The sequence below is a fragment of the Condylostylus longicornis genome, unplaced genomic scaffold (genome assembly GCF_029603195.1).
Source record: "Condylostylus longicornis isolate FDR11 unplaced genomic scaffold, ASM2960319v2 ptg000018l, whole genome shotgun sequence".
In the NCBI taxonomy this organism is placed as follows: domain Eukaryota; kingdom Metazoa; phylum Arthropoda; class Insecta; order Diptera; family Dolichopodidae; genus Condylostylus; species Condylostylus longicornis.
In genome coordinates this window covers 579,738-596,337 of record NW_026577987.1, presented here as the reverse complement: position 1 = coordinate 596,337, position 16,600 = coordinate 579,738, and the positions used below count along the sequence as shown (strand labels likewise).

At 26.9% G+C, this 16,600-nt stretch overlaps 1 protein-coding gene across 1 annotated transcript; it reads right to left on the bottom strand.

The window, feature by feature from the left end:
- Nucleotides 1-398: 398 nt before the first annotated feature.
- LOC129606440 (uncharacterized) lies at nucleotides 399-15,710 on the bottom strand. Its single transcript, XM_055516774.1, has 3 exons — nucleotides 15,299-15,710; nucleotides 694-791; nucleotides 399-578 (listed from the first exon to the last, which is right to left on the bottom strand). Exons 1-3 carry the CDS (start codon nucleotides 15,708-15,710, stop codon nucleotides 399-401), a joined length of 690 nt encoding a protein of 229 aa, XP_055372749.1.
- Between the last annotated feature and the right edge of the window lie 890 nt (nucleotides 15,711-16,600).

The window sequence follows — 16,600 nt, the reverse complement described above, 5'->3', positions numbered from 1 at the left end:
CACATTGCGGTCGGTTATGTGCTGATCACATAAAATTTTTTGTTTTCATGTTATGTATTTTTGGATGAAAATGTTGGTTTACGCATTCTTAAATATCAAAGAAAAATTACAAAAAAGAAAATATTTTATTCTAAATTTAAAATAAAATAATAATATAATTCTTTCTTTATTTATATTTAAGAAAATCCGAGTAAAAAAAACAAAAATTTTTCTAAATTATATGTAGGTGTTTAAAATTATTATTATTGCTATAATATAATGACGAAACTATGAAATTATTCTGATGAATATGAAAGTATAATGAAGCAAATATGAAAAATCAATAAAAAAAAGTAATGATTGAAATTGCATGAAAATTTATTGTTTATTTTTCGTAATTATAAGTACTTATTATCGAATTACATACCAATTGTTGTATAAACTGTTCCACAATAAAACATTGAATTCCAAAAACGCCAAGGATTTAGTTTATTTTCCATTTGAAGTACAGTCATATTATTTGATGTAAGAGTATCTATTGCATCTTTATGCTCCCTTAATATCGACGTTAATTTACCATTCCATTCCTGTTTGCTTAACTGTTATAAAACGGGAAATAAATTTATTTACTAAATGTGCCATTTTGAAAAAATAAAAAAAAAATACATATGTAGGTATATGTATTTGTTTCTAATAAATAGTAATTTTTTGCACCTTTAAAAGTTCTATATCACTTGAAAATTTTTGCATTTCATTAAAAAAATCTCTTCTGGCTGCTCTTTCTGCTTCCATATCTCTCTGTGCTTGACTACCTATAATTATAAAATACAAATTCATTCAAATATAATTTGCTTGCCTTTTAAGTTCATGTAAAATATGTAGTTCACATATAATATCAGCAAATTAATTAAAAAAATTAAATTCTATCTTAAATCTTGTGTATGCTTGAGCAAATCTGATCTATCCACACGTATTCATATGAATGCATCATACATTTTTTAATAATTTTCATATCTAAAATTGATATATGAACTCATATTATTTTTATTACAACAATTTTCGACAATTTAAGTTTGATGTACTTTTGCATTTTGATGTATAACATTACTTATACGAGATATAGCATAGTTTTTAATTTGTATATTATTCATACCCCATTCGTACCTTAGTGAAGGGTATATGTATATTAACTTTGGAATGGAGTTCGCAACCACGTGAAAATGTCATCTCTAAAGGAAACATGTATAACGTATATGTCTTCGTTCAGCGTTAAATTCTACATATGACTTAAACATGTTCGTCTCCCCATCTGATCCCCGGTAACTCAAAAGGAAATCCAACCAAACTTTCAAAAAATGTTTCTTTTTTGCCAAGCACGGCAGAATATTGGAATGTTCAATAAATAACTACTCTACCACTACACCTTCTTCTAGTACTCGTACATTCATTTTTGAAGAAAATTCAATTTTGAATTAACGATTTTGGGCGTATTATTTTATTCTAATTTTTTCTAGATTTTAAAAAGTGTTAGAATTTATCGAACTGGAAATTTTCTTTAATATTTTGGAAAATTTGAAATGAAATACATGAAATAAAATTATTGATTTTTTCAAAATACAACATGCATATACATATATGTATATATTTTTTAAATTTTAAAATTTGAAAAAATTTTAATTATATTTAAACGAATTTTATTTATTTTTCAAATATCTATGTATACAAACTTGCATGTGAGAATAGAGTGCTATAAATCTCAAAGTTAAATTAGGAAAAATGTAATAATAGAAATATTAAATTTTTTAATGTTAAAGATTTTAAAATTTTTTACTTTCTCAAAATTAAAATTGTAAATATTTTGATTTTCTATCTAGTTTTATATCTAAAATAATATTTTAGTCATTATTTTCGTAGTTTAATTTATAGCATTCTATTTCCATGAATTTCAATTGAACTGGAAAGTTGATGATAAAATTGCATATATTATCTAAATTTGTCTCACACATTTTTTCGAATAATCTTTTTTTTTTTATAAAATTTGAGCAAAATAGAAGATTAAAATGACACAAATATTTTTGCCGTGGTAACTTGTTTGTAGTACTTTTCCAAAAAAATTTTGAAACAAATTGTTTGTTCGTCCATCGTGCGCGTACATTCTACACCCTTAAAGATAGAAAGCTGAAATTTCATATGTACATATATAGATTAATTTATTAGAAAATTATTTCCGTAGAAGAAAATTTTTACCTTCTCCCTCTCTAAGAATTATAGCCTTAACACTGCTTTTTTTTAAGTTATTGTTGCAGTAAAACCAGGTACATTTTTTAAGTTCTGCAAACGCAAAAAAGCAGTGATTGGCTTCTTCTACTGCGGCATACTATATTTGAATTTTATAAAAACAGAATGGCCGTTAAAATTTAAAGTTATCAAAAATCCGTTTTTTACTAATTTTTCATATCGTTTTTATTTTAGACCTCCGCCTGTAGGAGTCTGACATTTCAGTATCTCTAAGATATTTATAAATAGTTTTAGATTCTAATACTTCCAACTCCACTCCCTCTCAAGCTATCGCCTCCCGAGGTTTGTAAAACTTGAGTTTTTGACAACTTATATTGTCAAAAACAACTTTTTGACAACTTTATAACTGTAAGCTTTTTCAAATTTAGATAAATACTAAAAGCTAACGGTAATTGCCATGCAATTAAATTATTTAAATATTTTTCTTAACTCGATCAATTGACTCTTAAATTCGAGCAAATTCGTCATTGATAGTATTTTAGTTTACACATATATACATATGTACATATGTCCGCAGTAGTATGTCTATTGTCTACTAAACATATGTTTAGTAGAGAATAGACATTCTTAAAATTAGAAGCCACATTTTAAATTAGGAGCTTTAAACAGTTTAATTTTTTTTTTCAAATTCAAAATTCATTAAACTATCTAAAATTCAAAAAACATTAGTTTTTTTGAATTTTAGATAGAAAACTTTTTAATTTTAATCTTTTAATGTTTAAGATTGTATCCTTTATTATATTTTAAGAGCATGTTTAATTAAGCTTTTGTTTTAAAGATATTATGTAGCAAATGTTTCAAACAAATTAATGAAAAATTTTTTCTCATAGTATTTAACCATAAGTTGTAGAATCATAATGTTGAAAAATTCGAAATAATAGTTTCCATTATAACAATAAGCATATTTAAGTAAAACTACAAATATGGCGCTTACAAACAATGCTGATAAAGCAAAGAAACTTTTTTTACTTTGCAAATAGAAAACATTGCAACATGTCATAGTTTATGCATGTTGCAATTTATGAGTTAACGCTCATAAAAATATTTTTCTCGACATTTTATTTTATTTTCTTAATACTTCCACTTTTCTTTTTGAGTTTCAATTGCTTAAAAGTTTTCACAGTTCAAGCAATATATTGCGGTATTAGCGTTCAGTTTGCGCAGTTAAAGTGTGCAATTCGCAATTTGGTTCATGTGAAAATGTTAATTTTCTCTATTATTTGCGACGATATATGATGTAATATCTTAATAATCAAATAAGTTGCAACAATTGCATATTGAAGAAATTATTCGTGTTTTATTAGAATTTTCCGATTTCAGGCATTTGAAGCAATATAAAACCGAATCTATAGTGGTGCAATAATATAAAATATCCCCATTGAGTTTCACAAACATTGTTAAATGTTTTTTAAATATATATGTAACTTGGGATGTGTGCGCAATGTTCGTATACATTTAATTTCTCTGTAATTTATATTTGTTTTAAAAATTTTAACCTTCATTTTTCCAAATTTATATCAATTTTAATTAATTAATTTAAAAAAAAACGAAAAAACTTTTATTTTCTTTCTTTTTTTATTAATGAAAAATTCGAAATATTTTTATTGTAATTTCTTTTTATTTTTAATTTTTAGCGACCGTATTGTGTAAACAATAGGTAGGTTATGTGATGGCAAAAAATTTTGCATATCGAGTTTTCGGTGGGAACGTACTTCTCCATAGTAGGGAAGTGTAAATAAACTATTTTTAGCAACCTGTCGGTCTGTGGGTCTGTCGATCTGTCGGTCTGTGTGTGCACGGGTGTATCTCAAGTTCTGCTGAACCGATTTTGATGAAATTTTATATGTAAGTTTATTTCCACCATGGCACGGATTGATCAACTTTTGGTATATATCAGGCCTTGGGAACTGCACTTTTTAGCGGGCCTGTTTTACATTTTTGAACATTTTGAAGAAAGTATTCAACCGATTTACTTGAAATTTTATATATAAGCTCAGCTTGACCGTCCGCGAAAATTCCTATGTTTTGGAAGAAATCAGGCATCGGCAACTAGACGTTTACTACGGCACAAATATACTTTTTTGTGTATATAAAGAGAAATAATCAACCAATTTCATTGAAATTTAATATATGAATTCCTCGTATTAAAACAATGAATACATAAATTTTTTGGAAAGATCAGGGCTTGAAAACTGATTTGCATTTTTTTCACCATTTTGAAGAAAATATTCAACCGATTTACTTGAAATTTCATATATAAGCTTTGCTCGACCGTCCGTTAAAATTCCTAGCTTTTGGAAGAAATCAGGCATCAGCAACTGGACGTTTACTACGGGCCAAATATACATTTTTGTGTATAACAAGAGAAATAATCAACCGATTTCATTAAAATTTAATATTTGAATTCCTCGTATAAACAATGAACATGTAAATTTTTTGGAAAGATCAGGCCTCGAAAACTGATCTGCGGGCCGATTTTACATTTTTCACCATATCCACAGAACAAATTGATGGAATTTCTTGAAATTTGATATTTGAGTTCTGGTTGTTACCAAAACTAACTGGCGAGCATGTCAGGGAATTCGGGTAGCACAAAGCGAAACTCTACTAAGAGCCAAATTTACATTTTTCTAAGTATGTTAACTATAAGCTTACTAATGTCCTAAAAACTGGAAAGAAGTATTTAACAGACATTTTTATAATATTCTGTAACACTTTCATTTAACTAGACAATACACAATGCGGTCGGTTATGTGCTGACCACATCAGGTTTTTTTTTATTTGATCGTAAAGAAAATATTTTCAGTTTTATTTTCTATTATAGAGCTTAATCCATCTGTCACTTTTTTTTTTTATTAGATTTCAAAAGCAATTTATAAAATTTTATTGTTTTTTTTTTTTTTAAGCAAAAGTATTAATAAAATTTTCTTTTAATTTTCATTTTTTTTCATACATACAAATAGATATATGCTAATATGTATTTGTAAAATGTTTATTTAAATTTCTAAAATGTCAAAAGTCAAAAGATTTACAGTAAACTATGTACAATAATTAAAATAGTTTTCGATTTTCAATTGCTTATTGTACGTGCGAACACTTTTAATTATTGATTTTCGCTATGAAATTGAAAAATAAATAAAATTTAATTTATTTATTTTAATGAATAATACATATTTATATATATACATATGGATTAATACGGTGCATCTGAATTATGTATATATGTATGTACAAAAGTACATATTTGCTTGAATAGAAATATTTGAATCAGTGTTTACGTGTTATTTTCATTAAACGAGTAGAAAACCATTAGACGTTCATGGACGGAATGCTTTTAAGAATTTTATTAAGAAGAAATTTATTATAGGTACAAGACTTAAAACTAATATACATAATAATTTAAATGTTCCATATTGAATATTAAAAAATATTCACGTCAAATATACAGTAATAAATTGTTCGATGTTCTACATGTAGTTTGAAATAAAATTGATTATTAGATGCTAAATCTTAATTTATAACGATTTATTTATAAATCAAAAGAAAAGATTTTTTTTCAATTTTTTGTAAATTTTACATCTCCTTTTTCTTCCGGCTATCTAGCAAAGACATAAATGTATGAAATGGAGCAAGATATAAATATATGTACAGCACAAAATATATTATATAAACATGTAAACTTCAGTATTAAAACTAGAAATAGAAAATTCTTAAATCTTTAGTAAGGTATGATTTATGTATTTAATTTATATTTAAAAATCTTTCTAATCAATACAAGTAAAGTTTTCATTAAGTCTTTCAGAAATTGTATATAGACTTAATAAAAATTTTACTCTATTCTTTACTAATATATTTCTTTAAAATATACGGCAATTCAAACAGTAATTATTATAATTAATTTAATTATTACGAAATTATTGGATGTAAAAACATGCTGATGCAAAATTTGATTTCTGACAGCGAATTTTATTAAAATTTGAAATATAATTAAATAAAGTTGGGTGAAACTAATGGTTTGTGATGCGGCAGTTTCCCTTCAACAAGTGAAAAAACTGCTTTAAAAAACAAACTAGCTACATATGTATGTACTACGTTATAAAATTTCTTTCATTCATATACGAAAATTATATTTCAAAGATTGCATACTTTTAGGATGAACAATGTAAGCTATCCTTGAAATAAAACAAAAAAAAGTGAAAAAGGCGTTAACATAGTGCTCGAATTTAAGGGCTAATTGCTCGAGTTAAGAAAAATAATTATATTTTTTTATAGCGCAGCATTTTACTGTTAGCTTTGTGCATTTATAGAATTATGGAAAACCTTACAGTTTCAAAAATATAAGGTGCCAAATATTCGGATTTTACAAATTTCGAGTGAATTTTTCAAATTTCGAAAATTTCAAGTTCCTACAACTTGAAGTCTAGAAGATAAACGATATCAAAATTTTGGCAAAAAACGGATTTTAGATAACAGTAAACTTTAATGGTAGGAGACAGGTACAAATTTTCTTCTACGGAAATAAGTTTCAAGTAAAGATCTATGTACGTGTGAATTTTGTGTAGAAGTTTGGTACATATATTCACGGACGAATGGACGGGCTGTGTGAAACTAATAAGTACTTTCTTTCAAAAAATTTTTGGAAAAATGTTAAAAATAAAAAGCCTTGTCCCGAGCTTCCTTGAATTAAATATATATTTCTACGTTATACATGCAAGTACTTGAAAAAAGTAAATTATTCTAACTGTACGCATGTTACTACGGTTTCTTAATTACATTTTTACTATATCTTTGTATGTATGTATATTTAAAACAAAGTATATCTATTAATAAGTAGTTCGACTCTCCGTTTACATCACACTAATGCAATCACTCACCAATATTTGTATACGAAACATTCCCTTAGCTAAAAGAGTTAAGCAGTATACCTTGTTATTTTCATTTTTATACACATAAAAATTTTTGGGAGAGAGAAAGAGTACGCAATAAATGTCTACCTGTTTTTTATAATGTATTTTTAAAAGCGGAAGTTATTTTTTTTCCCTATATAAAATATAGGAAAAAAATATTAAGAATTTTAGAGGGGGGAGTTTTATTTTTGTAACTTATTCCAGTACAAGGTGGCAAAAAATGTGTATTATATTATAAAAGCGAAGAAGAAAAAAAGTGTTTAAAAAAAATATTATAATTTATATAATATAATTTTGAAAAATAATAAAAATAAATTTTAAATAGACGTATAATATTAAAAAAAAATTTTAAATAGTTGTGAAAAAAAAATATTTTTCAGTTTTTTATAAACCATCCAAGAATTTCATGGATAATTTAAAGAATTTAGAAAATACTTTTTATTAAGTTTTTTAATGGTATTTGTACAGAAAAAAATTTAGAATGTAAAATATATAATGCATTTGTAATTAATAATTATTAATAAATAACATAAATAAATTATCTTTTTTATTTTTATTTCAATCTTAATAAATTTAGAACATATTTCCCATGAATCGGTAATAATTATATTTCATAAAGTATTAATCAGTATGCATACACCTTTTTTTCTTTATAAATTACTTTATTTCACTAGCTGACACTGTGTATCTACATTCATACATGAAATTTCAAACTCTTTTGCTTTCATACATTCGAATTTTTAAAAATAAATTTTGTTATTATCAAAATAAAAATAACAAAAAAATTTTACCTAACTTAATTTAATTTTTTTTGAGTCCAATATTTTTGATACACTCGTTTGTTTACAATATGTTGTTTCTTTCTTGCCTACACAACTCTTATTACCATCTATTTCTAAAAAAAATGGAATATTTTAAGAATTTGGAAGCAAGATGCAAACGAAAACTAATGGAATGGAATGAGTCGAATTACTTATTAATAGATATACTTTGATTTAAAATATAAATACTTTCTTCTATCTCATATATTTCGAATTCAAATATTTCAATTTAATGTGTTTAGATAATATGTGAAGATGTACATATGTATGTATATTACATTATATTGTGTAGATATAATGTACAGTAATGCATAGATTTAAATGAAATGAAGTATGATCGATGAAGAAAATTTTTGAAAAGGAATATTCTGTGAAGCTTTTTTTTACTTTTTAACTTGGTATTATTAAACGAATACATATACATATAAATTATATTAAAAATTTAATTAAGTGGAATTATACACTAATAATAATTTTCTGTTTACTTTGTATAACTAAAAATAATTTATTTTAAGCATTTTTTATAGATGCTCTTCATAATTCTGTCTGTGGTGTTTTCATTTTTTTATGTTTTCGTTTATATTTTATATACTTATGTATAATGAAATGGCGAAATATTGCCAAGCTAATGACAAAGTAAAATGTTTTTGGTAATACAAAAATAAAAAAATTAACAAAAATATTATTATAAACTTTTAATACAATGGTGCGCGAATGATGAATTTCATCACTGGTAATATGTTTATAACTTGGTTTTGCTGGAAATATAATATTCTTTGTTGGCTTTTGGTCGTTCTTTTAGAATAGACAATAATTTCATTAAAATATAAAAAATTATTGTTTTAAAGTTCAAGTTTTACGGCACATGAAGATAATATTGTTTGCAATAACATTGTTTGGTGAAAATATGATCGAGATTTTTCAAATTTTGTTGAGAAGTGAAATTGTAATTAAAAATCCTCTGGTTTGTTAAGTTTCAGGGTTGATAATGCGAATGCAAATAATATGGTAATAAAATAATCACAATACAAAACAAGAGATTTCCAACAAGAATTTGATTTAGAAGGATTATTAATTTTCAACAATTAGTTGAGAAAACGAGAAATTTTTGGGTTTATATTGAAACTTACCGAAATTGGATGAATCATATCTACGCAAATCGAAATATTTTTATAATAAGTTTTTATTTACATTCAAAATACTTAAAAAAGAATTAACAGTAAAGTGAGGTACCTATTTTAAGCTATTAGTCTTGCAAAGAATAATTCCTTTTTGCCGACTACAATGCATACAATAAGGGAGGTTATGTGGTGGCATCAAATTTTGGATATTGAGTTTTCGGTGGAAATGCACTTCTCCCTAGAAGGAAAGCGTAAATAAACTGCTTTCAGAGAGATATCGGTCTGTCGGTTTAAGTGTGCAAATGTGTATCTCAATAAATGTGTAACTAAGGAACTTTTCAGGGAATTCTACTAAGAGCAGAATTTATATTTTTCTAGGTATTCTTCTGTTTGACTTTCACTAAACTAGACAAGATATATTGCGGTTGGTTATGTGCTGATCACATCAGATTTACCCTTTCCTTTTACAATTATTCATTTTTAAAAGAATTCACTTTCAAACTTTTTCTGCAACATATTTTGATTAATTGAATGAATTTTACTTTGAATTTCTAAAAACGCTCAAATATGAAATTTCGGCAACCAAATATAAATTAAAATATTGTCATAAAATTTAGGTATTGTTAAAATGCTAAATCAAATTGACTTCTTAATATTATGTTTACGATATACACTTCCTTAATTGTTTACGCTTTTTATACCCTGCACTTCGTGAAGGGTATATTAACTTTGGTATGGAGTTTGTAACTACTTGAAGGAGTCATCTGCGGTATGGACATATATATATATTCTTGCTCAGCGTAAAATTCTGCGTTGATTTAGACATGTCCGTCCGTCCGTCCGTCCGTCCGTCCGTCCGTCCGTCCGATCGCACGATAACTCAAACACGAATAATGCAATCGACACCAAACTTTCACAAGTTTTTTCTTTTGTGCCAAGGACGAACCCTATTGTTATTGGACTAAGTCGGACAACGGGTTCGGGTAGCTGCCATACAACTCCAAGAGTTTATTTTAAATATTTCAAAAACTAATAAAGCTATAAATATAAAATTTTGTATACATGTGTCCAATTATATTCTACACATGCTCTAAAAATTATAATAGGATAGCTGCACCGGTTCGGGTGGCTGCCATACAACTCCAACAGCAAATTTTTTATATTCGGCAAAATAATAAAGTCAGATTCATGAAACTCGGCAGTCATGTGTCCAATTATAGGTCAAATATATTTCCGAAGTTTTGGAGGAATTGCTTGACAAGTTCGGGTACCTGCCATACAACTCCATAAGCTAATTTTAAATATTTGGAGAAAGAATAAAGTCAGATTCATGAAACTTGGCAGTTGTGTGTCCGATTATAGATCAGATATATTTGTGAAGTTTTAGTGGAATTGCTTGACAGCTTCGGGTACTTGCCATACAACCCCAAAAGCTTATTTTAAATATTTGGAAAAATAATAAAGTCAAATTCATGAGACTTGGCAGTCGTGTGTCCAGTTATGGGTCAGACATACTTCTAAAGTTTTGGTGCGATTGCTTGACAGGTTCGAGTAGCTCCCATACAAGTCTAAAAGCTTATTCTTAATACTTGGAAAAATAATAAAGTCAGATTCATGAAACTTGGCAGTCATGTGTCCAATTATGGGTCAGACATATTTCTGAAGTTGCGGTGGAATTGCTTAACAGGTTCGAGTAGATCCTATACAAGTCTAAAAGCTTACTCTTAATATTTGGAAAAATAATAAAGTCAGATTCATGAAACTTGGCAGTTGTGTGTCTGATTATAGATCAGATATATTTGTAAAGTTTTGATGGAATTGCTTGACAGGTTTAGGTACTTACCATACAACTCCAAAAGCTAATTTTAAATATTTTAAAAAATTATAAGGTCAGATTGATGAAACTTGGCAGTCGGATGTCCAATTATAGGTCAGACATGTCCGTGAAGTTTATATAGAATGATCTCACAGGTTCGAGTAATTGCTACACAATAACGAAAGGTGCAGGGTATAATTCAATCGGTTTATACCGACTGAAACGTTTTTACTTGTTTTTATTTTCTCTCACTTGCGCATGGAAAAATAAAAAATTAATAAATTATTATTGCGTAAAAAGTTTATAAACTGGTAGTTTTTCTTTTACGAAGAACAATTAAATTGTTTGTGAGTAAATAGAAGGTTCGTACACCGAAAAAGCATTAATTTTATTATGATATTAAGAATTTGATTGCAAAATAATGAACAATTAAAGCTAATAAAATAAGAAGTTAAGCGAAATATGATTTTATGAAATGCGCATAACGTAAAAATTGTGTACGTCAGGACTGAAAAATTTCACAGAACTTGAGATGTTAATTTAAAAATTTTGTAAAAAACGTACGCAAATCAAATGAAATATAACCCAAACTACAAAAGTGTAGATATGCAGTGAAGGGACGTCATTTTCTCTTTGAAATTTTATGTCCGAATTTATAACTTTTATTTAATATTATACAATTTTCCAATTATCAAAATTTTATTTACCTATAATTTAACGCACATATGTATGTATGTTTAAATAAACATACACAAATAATCATAAATTGCACAGCGGTTAAATAAATTTAATGAATTCCGGGTTTAAATGACAATATATTAAATATAAAAATAAAATGAATAAATTTTAAAAATATTCGTGTACTTTATACATTCATATTTTTAATTAAATTTAATTACAAAATGAACCGAAACTAAAAATCAGGTTAATTACCCTTTGAACATTTATAAATCTGCGTAATAAAAATTTACTTATGGTACACACTTTATATCTCATATTCTTATTTCAGCGCCAAACTCTAAATTTATTTTCATTAACAATTTTGTACTTAATAATCTTCTTTTTACCGACCGAAATTGGGAGGTTATGTGATGGCAACAAATTTAGTATATCGAGTTTTCGATGGGAACCTACTTCTCCATAGTAGGGAAGTATACATAAACTGTTTATATAGAGGTGTCAGTCTGTCGGTATGTTGGTCTATCGGTCTGTTGTGCTCACGCATGTATCTCAGGTTCGGCTGAACCGATTTTGAAGAAAATTTATACGTAAGTTTAATTTCGACCATGTCTCGGACTGATCAACTTTTGGGATATATCAGGCTTCGGGAACTCGACTTCTTAGTGGGCATTTTTTACATTCTTGATCATTTTGAAGAAAATATTCAATAGATTTACTTAAAATTTCATATATAAGCTTCATTCGACAAGCTTCAAGAGCCAAATTCACATTTTTCTAGGTATGTTAACTAAAAGTTTATTAGTGTCTTTAAAATTGTAAAGAAGTACTTAAAACGCATTTTCATAATCTTTTGGTTAATATAATCATAATTTTCATAATTGTTTTGCTAATCTAGACAATATATACTGCGGTCAGTTATGTGCTGAGCCAGAACAGTTTTTTTTATATTACGTGAATATTATAAATTAGAAAATGATATTATTTTTTGTTTTACATTATGAATTATTATATAGTATATACAAAGATTTTAACACATTTTTTATTTTGTTCTTCATAAAAAAACAAAATATATGTGTAAGTAACGAAAGTGTTTTTGAAGGCGTTTTTTAGTAACAATAAATTATAGAAAAAGGAATATTAATTTCAAGTCATTTTTAATATTAGACATTTTAAAAATTTTTCCTTGAGAATTAGTTTAGAAAAGAATAAATATTAAGAATTCCGCCTTTATGAAAATATTTCATATACATACGTGTGTATATGAAGAGTGAGGTTAAGAATGGATTACATATTGTTGTAATAAAACCTTTTTGTTGTAATATTTTTGTAATTAACTAAAAATTTATTTTTACACATACATATATTATTTTTTGATCAGTTCGATTTTATGAAAGAAAGACTTTTATCAGAAATGGAAATAAATAATTCGAAACTAGTATGATCAAATCCGCATACATATGTGTTACATAGTGTTATTATTGTTTTAGTATAGTATGCTCAAGATAGTTTCTTTATAAAACCAAAGAATCTTTTTTACCGAAAACAATAAGGAAGGTTATGTGATGGCGCCATATTTCGCTTGTCGATTTTTCGCAGAAATGCATTTCTCCATTAGAGAGTGATATCTGTCGGGTCTTCTGTCTTTCTAGGTTTCTGTCTGTTTGCTTGTTTGTCTGTCTGTGTAGAAGAAAATTTCGGTTGAGCCGATTTTCTTCAAAATTTATATCTTAGTTTACTTTTGAGATGAAACGGTTTGAAAAACTTTCGGCGTATGTCTGGTTTTTGGAACTATATCTTTACTACTGGCCGATTTTATGTTTTTGATCATTATTTGGAAAGTATTCACTTGATTAACCGGAAATTTTATGTATAAGCTTTTGGAAGAAATTAGGAATCAACAACCGGACTTTTACAATGAGCCAAATTTACATTTTTGTGCATATAAAAAAAAAATCTGATGTGGTCAGCATATAACCGACCGCATTGTATATTGTCTATTTAAGTGAAAGGGTTACAGAATATTATAAAAACGTCTTTTAAATACTTCTTTCCAATTTTTAGGACATTAGTAAGCTTATAGTTAACATACCTAGAAAAAATGTAAATTTGGCTCTTAGTAGAGTTTCGCTTTGTGCTACCCGAATTCCCAGAAATGCTCGCCAGTTAACCAGAACTCAAATATTAAATTTCAAGAAATTCCATCAATTCGTTCCGTAGATATGGTGAAAAATGTAAAATCGGCCCGCAAATCAGTTTTCGAGCCCTGATCTTTCCAAAAAATTTATATGTTCATTGTTTTAATACGAGGAATTCAAATATTAAATTTTAATGAAATCGGTCAATTATTTCTCTTTATATACGCAAAAATGTATATTTGGCCCGTAGTAAATGTCCAGTTGCTGATGCCTGATTTCTTTCAAAAGTTGGGAATTTTCGCGGACGGTCGAGCAAAGCTCATATATGAAATTTCAAGTAAATCGGTTGAATACTTTCTTCAAAATGTCCAAAAATGTAAAACAGGGCCGCTAAAAAGTACAGTTCCCGTGGCCTGATATATACCAAAAGTTGATCAATCCGTGCCATGGTGGAAATAAACTTACATATAAAATTTAATCAAAATCGGTTCAGCAGAACTTGAGATACACGCGTGCACACACAGACCGACAGACCGACAGACCGACGGACCGACAGGTTGCTAAAAATAGTCTACTTACACTTCGCTACTATGGAGAAGTGCATTCCCACCGAAAACTCGATATGCAAAATTTGTTGCCATCACATAACCTACCTATTGTTTACACAATACGGTCGGTAAAAATACTAAATTAGCGTGTTAAAACAATGAACTTATCAATTTTTTGGGATAATATAATCGATTTTGTATTTTTAATATATCTGAGAATCTAACTGATGGAATTTAAATTGAACTAACTGATCTAATTGACGGAATTATTTGAGTTCTGTTTTTTTTACGGAAAGTAACTAACTCTGGGAATTTAGCTTAGTTTAGCAATCCCGGAAATGGCGTAAAGTAAATCTCTATTAAGAGATTTACTTTATGCCATTTCCCTTATTAGCGTCCTTATTAGCGTCCTTAATATTTGGAAAAAGTGGATAAAAATTATTTTCATAATCTTGTGCAACATTTTCGGTAAACTAAGCAGTCCACGTTGCTGTCAGTTATGTACAAACCACATCACATTTGCTTTGAATTCCTTGACTATTTTTTATCAGAATGGGATTAATCTTTAATAACTTGACAAAGTAGTCAAATAGATTAAAGGTTTCAAATAGTTATCAAACTCTTTGATTAAAACAATAAAAAAATTAAATGTTTTGAAAATGGGAAATTTAAAAATAGAGCAATTCAAGGGCAATATTTTTTATTAAAAACTTTATATTAAATTTAAAAAAATTTGATAGGGTCACGTATTTTCAGCACTGATAGAAAATGATGTGGAAATTTACTATCAAATTTATCGTTTATAAAATTACTTCTGTTGTTGAAATTTTACTAAGTAATGTAAATTTTCTCAAACCCTTTTCTCAAAAAGTAAACAAACACGTTCATCAAGGTTGTGGAACAATAATTAAACTGACAAGGATTTTTCTTTGGACAGAAAAAAGGTATTTTATAAAAAAAATCTAAATAATGTTAATATATTCTTAACTTACCTTCAATTGTCATAAATATTAATGCACCCAGTGCACTATATAAAATCACAATCATAAATAAAAATATGTGTGTAAACCATTTTTTTGACCATTTACTAAATTTATTATAAATTCCAAAAGAGAATTTTTCACCAAAACTCATACCAGTTTTTGTAAAATCTATAAAACCTTCAAAACCTTTTGTAACAAAATCCCCAGCAGCTTTATGATTTAAAAATGGATTAGCTACTGGCGGCCAATATGGTTGCGATGAATTTGTATATGCTGTTGAACCACCAAAACGGGCAGTTGGTAAATTTGAACTTGGAGTTGGTATGTATGTTGCATTTGGATTAATTGCTAAACGTGGTGGTCTTGCTGCTGGCGTTTTTCTTGATGGATTCGATATTCCAGATGATGGTGTAATAGACATTTTGTAATTATTGTTTTTTGTTTAATTTTATGATACTAAATATTTTCTTGTGCAAGCAAAAATTTATGTATAAAATTATTGTTTTTATTTAATTTACAATTAAATTTGTGATTTTAATATTAATTTCATAATTTTATATTCGCAGTTACATTAACAATTAAAAATATAAAAAATGTTTTTGAAAAGAACACTTTTCTTTTTTATATTCTTAAAATTAAAATTAAATATTTTTAGAAAAAAAATTTAAAATTTAGAAAAAAACTTAAATTCTTATTTTCACCGTAGAAAATAAATTGATTTAAAAAAGTAATTACCGGCGGTTTCTAATTGTACTAACGAAATTATTGTTTTTATATATTTTTTTTCTTTTAATAAAAATGGTACAATACGCTTACAAGTCATGCACAAACTGATTCTGATTATTCGATAACCAGATAAAATTCTCATACTCACAGTTTTTATGTTTGATTAAATATCAAACATGAGGTATGGAGCGCAGAAGAAAAGAACAAAAAAAAATAAAAGAAGAAAATTAATAAATATTTTTCAAATATAAAAACTCATAAAATTTTCTTTGGAAAATCTATTTATCCGTATAGAATTTTCATTTGGTGCCAAAAATCATTATTATAACTGTCGCTTTCGTTAAAATTGAGAGAAAGTATAGTCTTTCTTCAAATATTCTCCGAAATATAAAGCTTTTTAAAAAAATAAAAAATTTTCTTTGTATTTCCTCTAAATTTAGATCGTCGTCTTGTTGTTCTAAATAACCACCCGTTTCAGCATCAAGATCATTACTATTGTAATCATCATCCAAACAAATCTCAATCAAAAATACTCAGAACTTAAATTATCCTTGCATAAAATTAAAAAAATATTTTACTTCTTGC

Coding starts and splice junctions, on each gene's coding strand:
- LOC129606440 (XM_055516774.1), bottom strand. CDS start 15,710: ATGTCTATTACACCATCATCTGGAATATCGAATCCATCAAGAAAAACG. Junction 792..15,298: donor AATATTTATGACAATTGAAG/GTAAGTTAAGAA, acceptor TTATAATTATAG/GTAGTCAAGCACAGAGAGAT. Junction 579..693: donor GTGATATAGAACTTTTAAAG/GTGCAAAAAATT, acceptor GTTTTATAACAG/TTAAGCAAACAGGAATGGAA.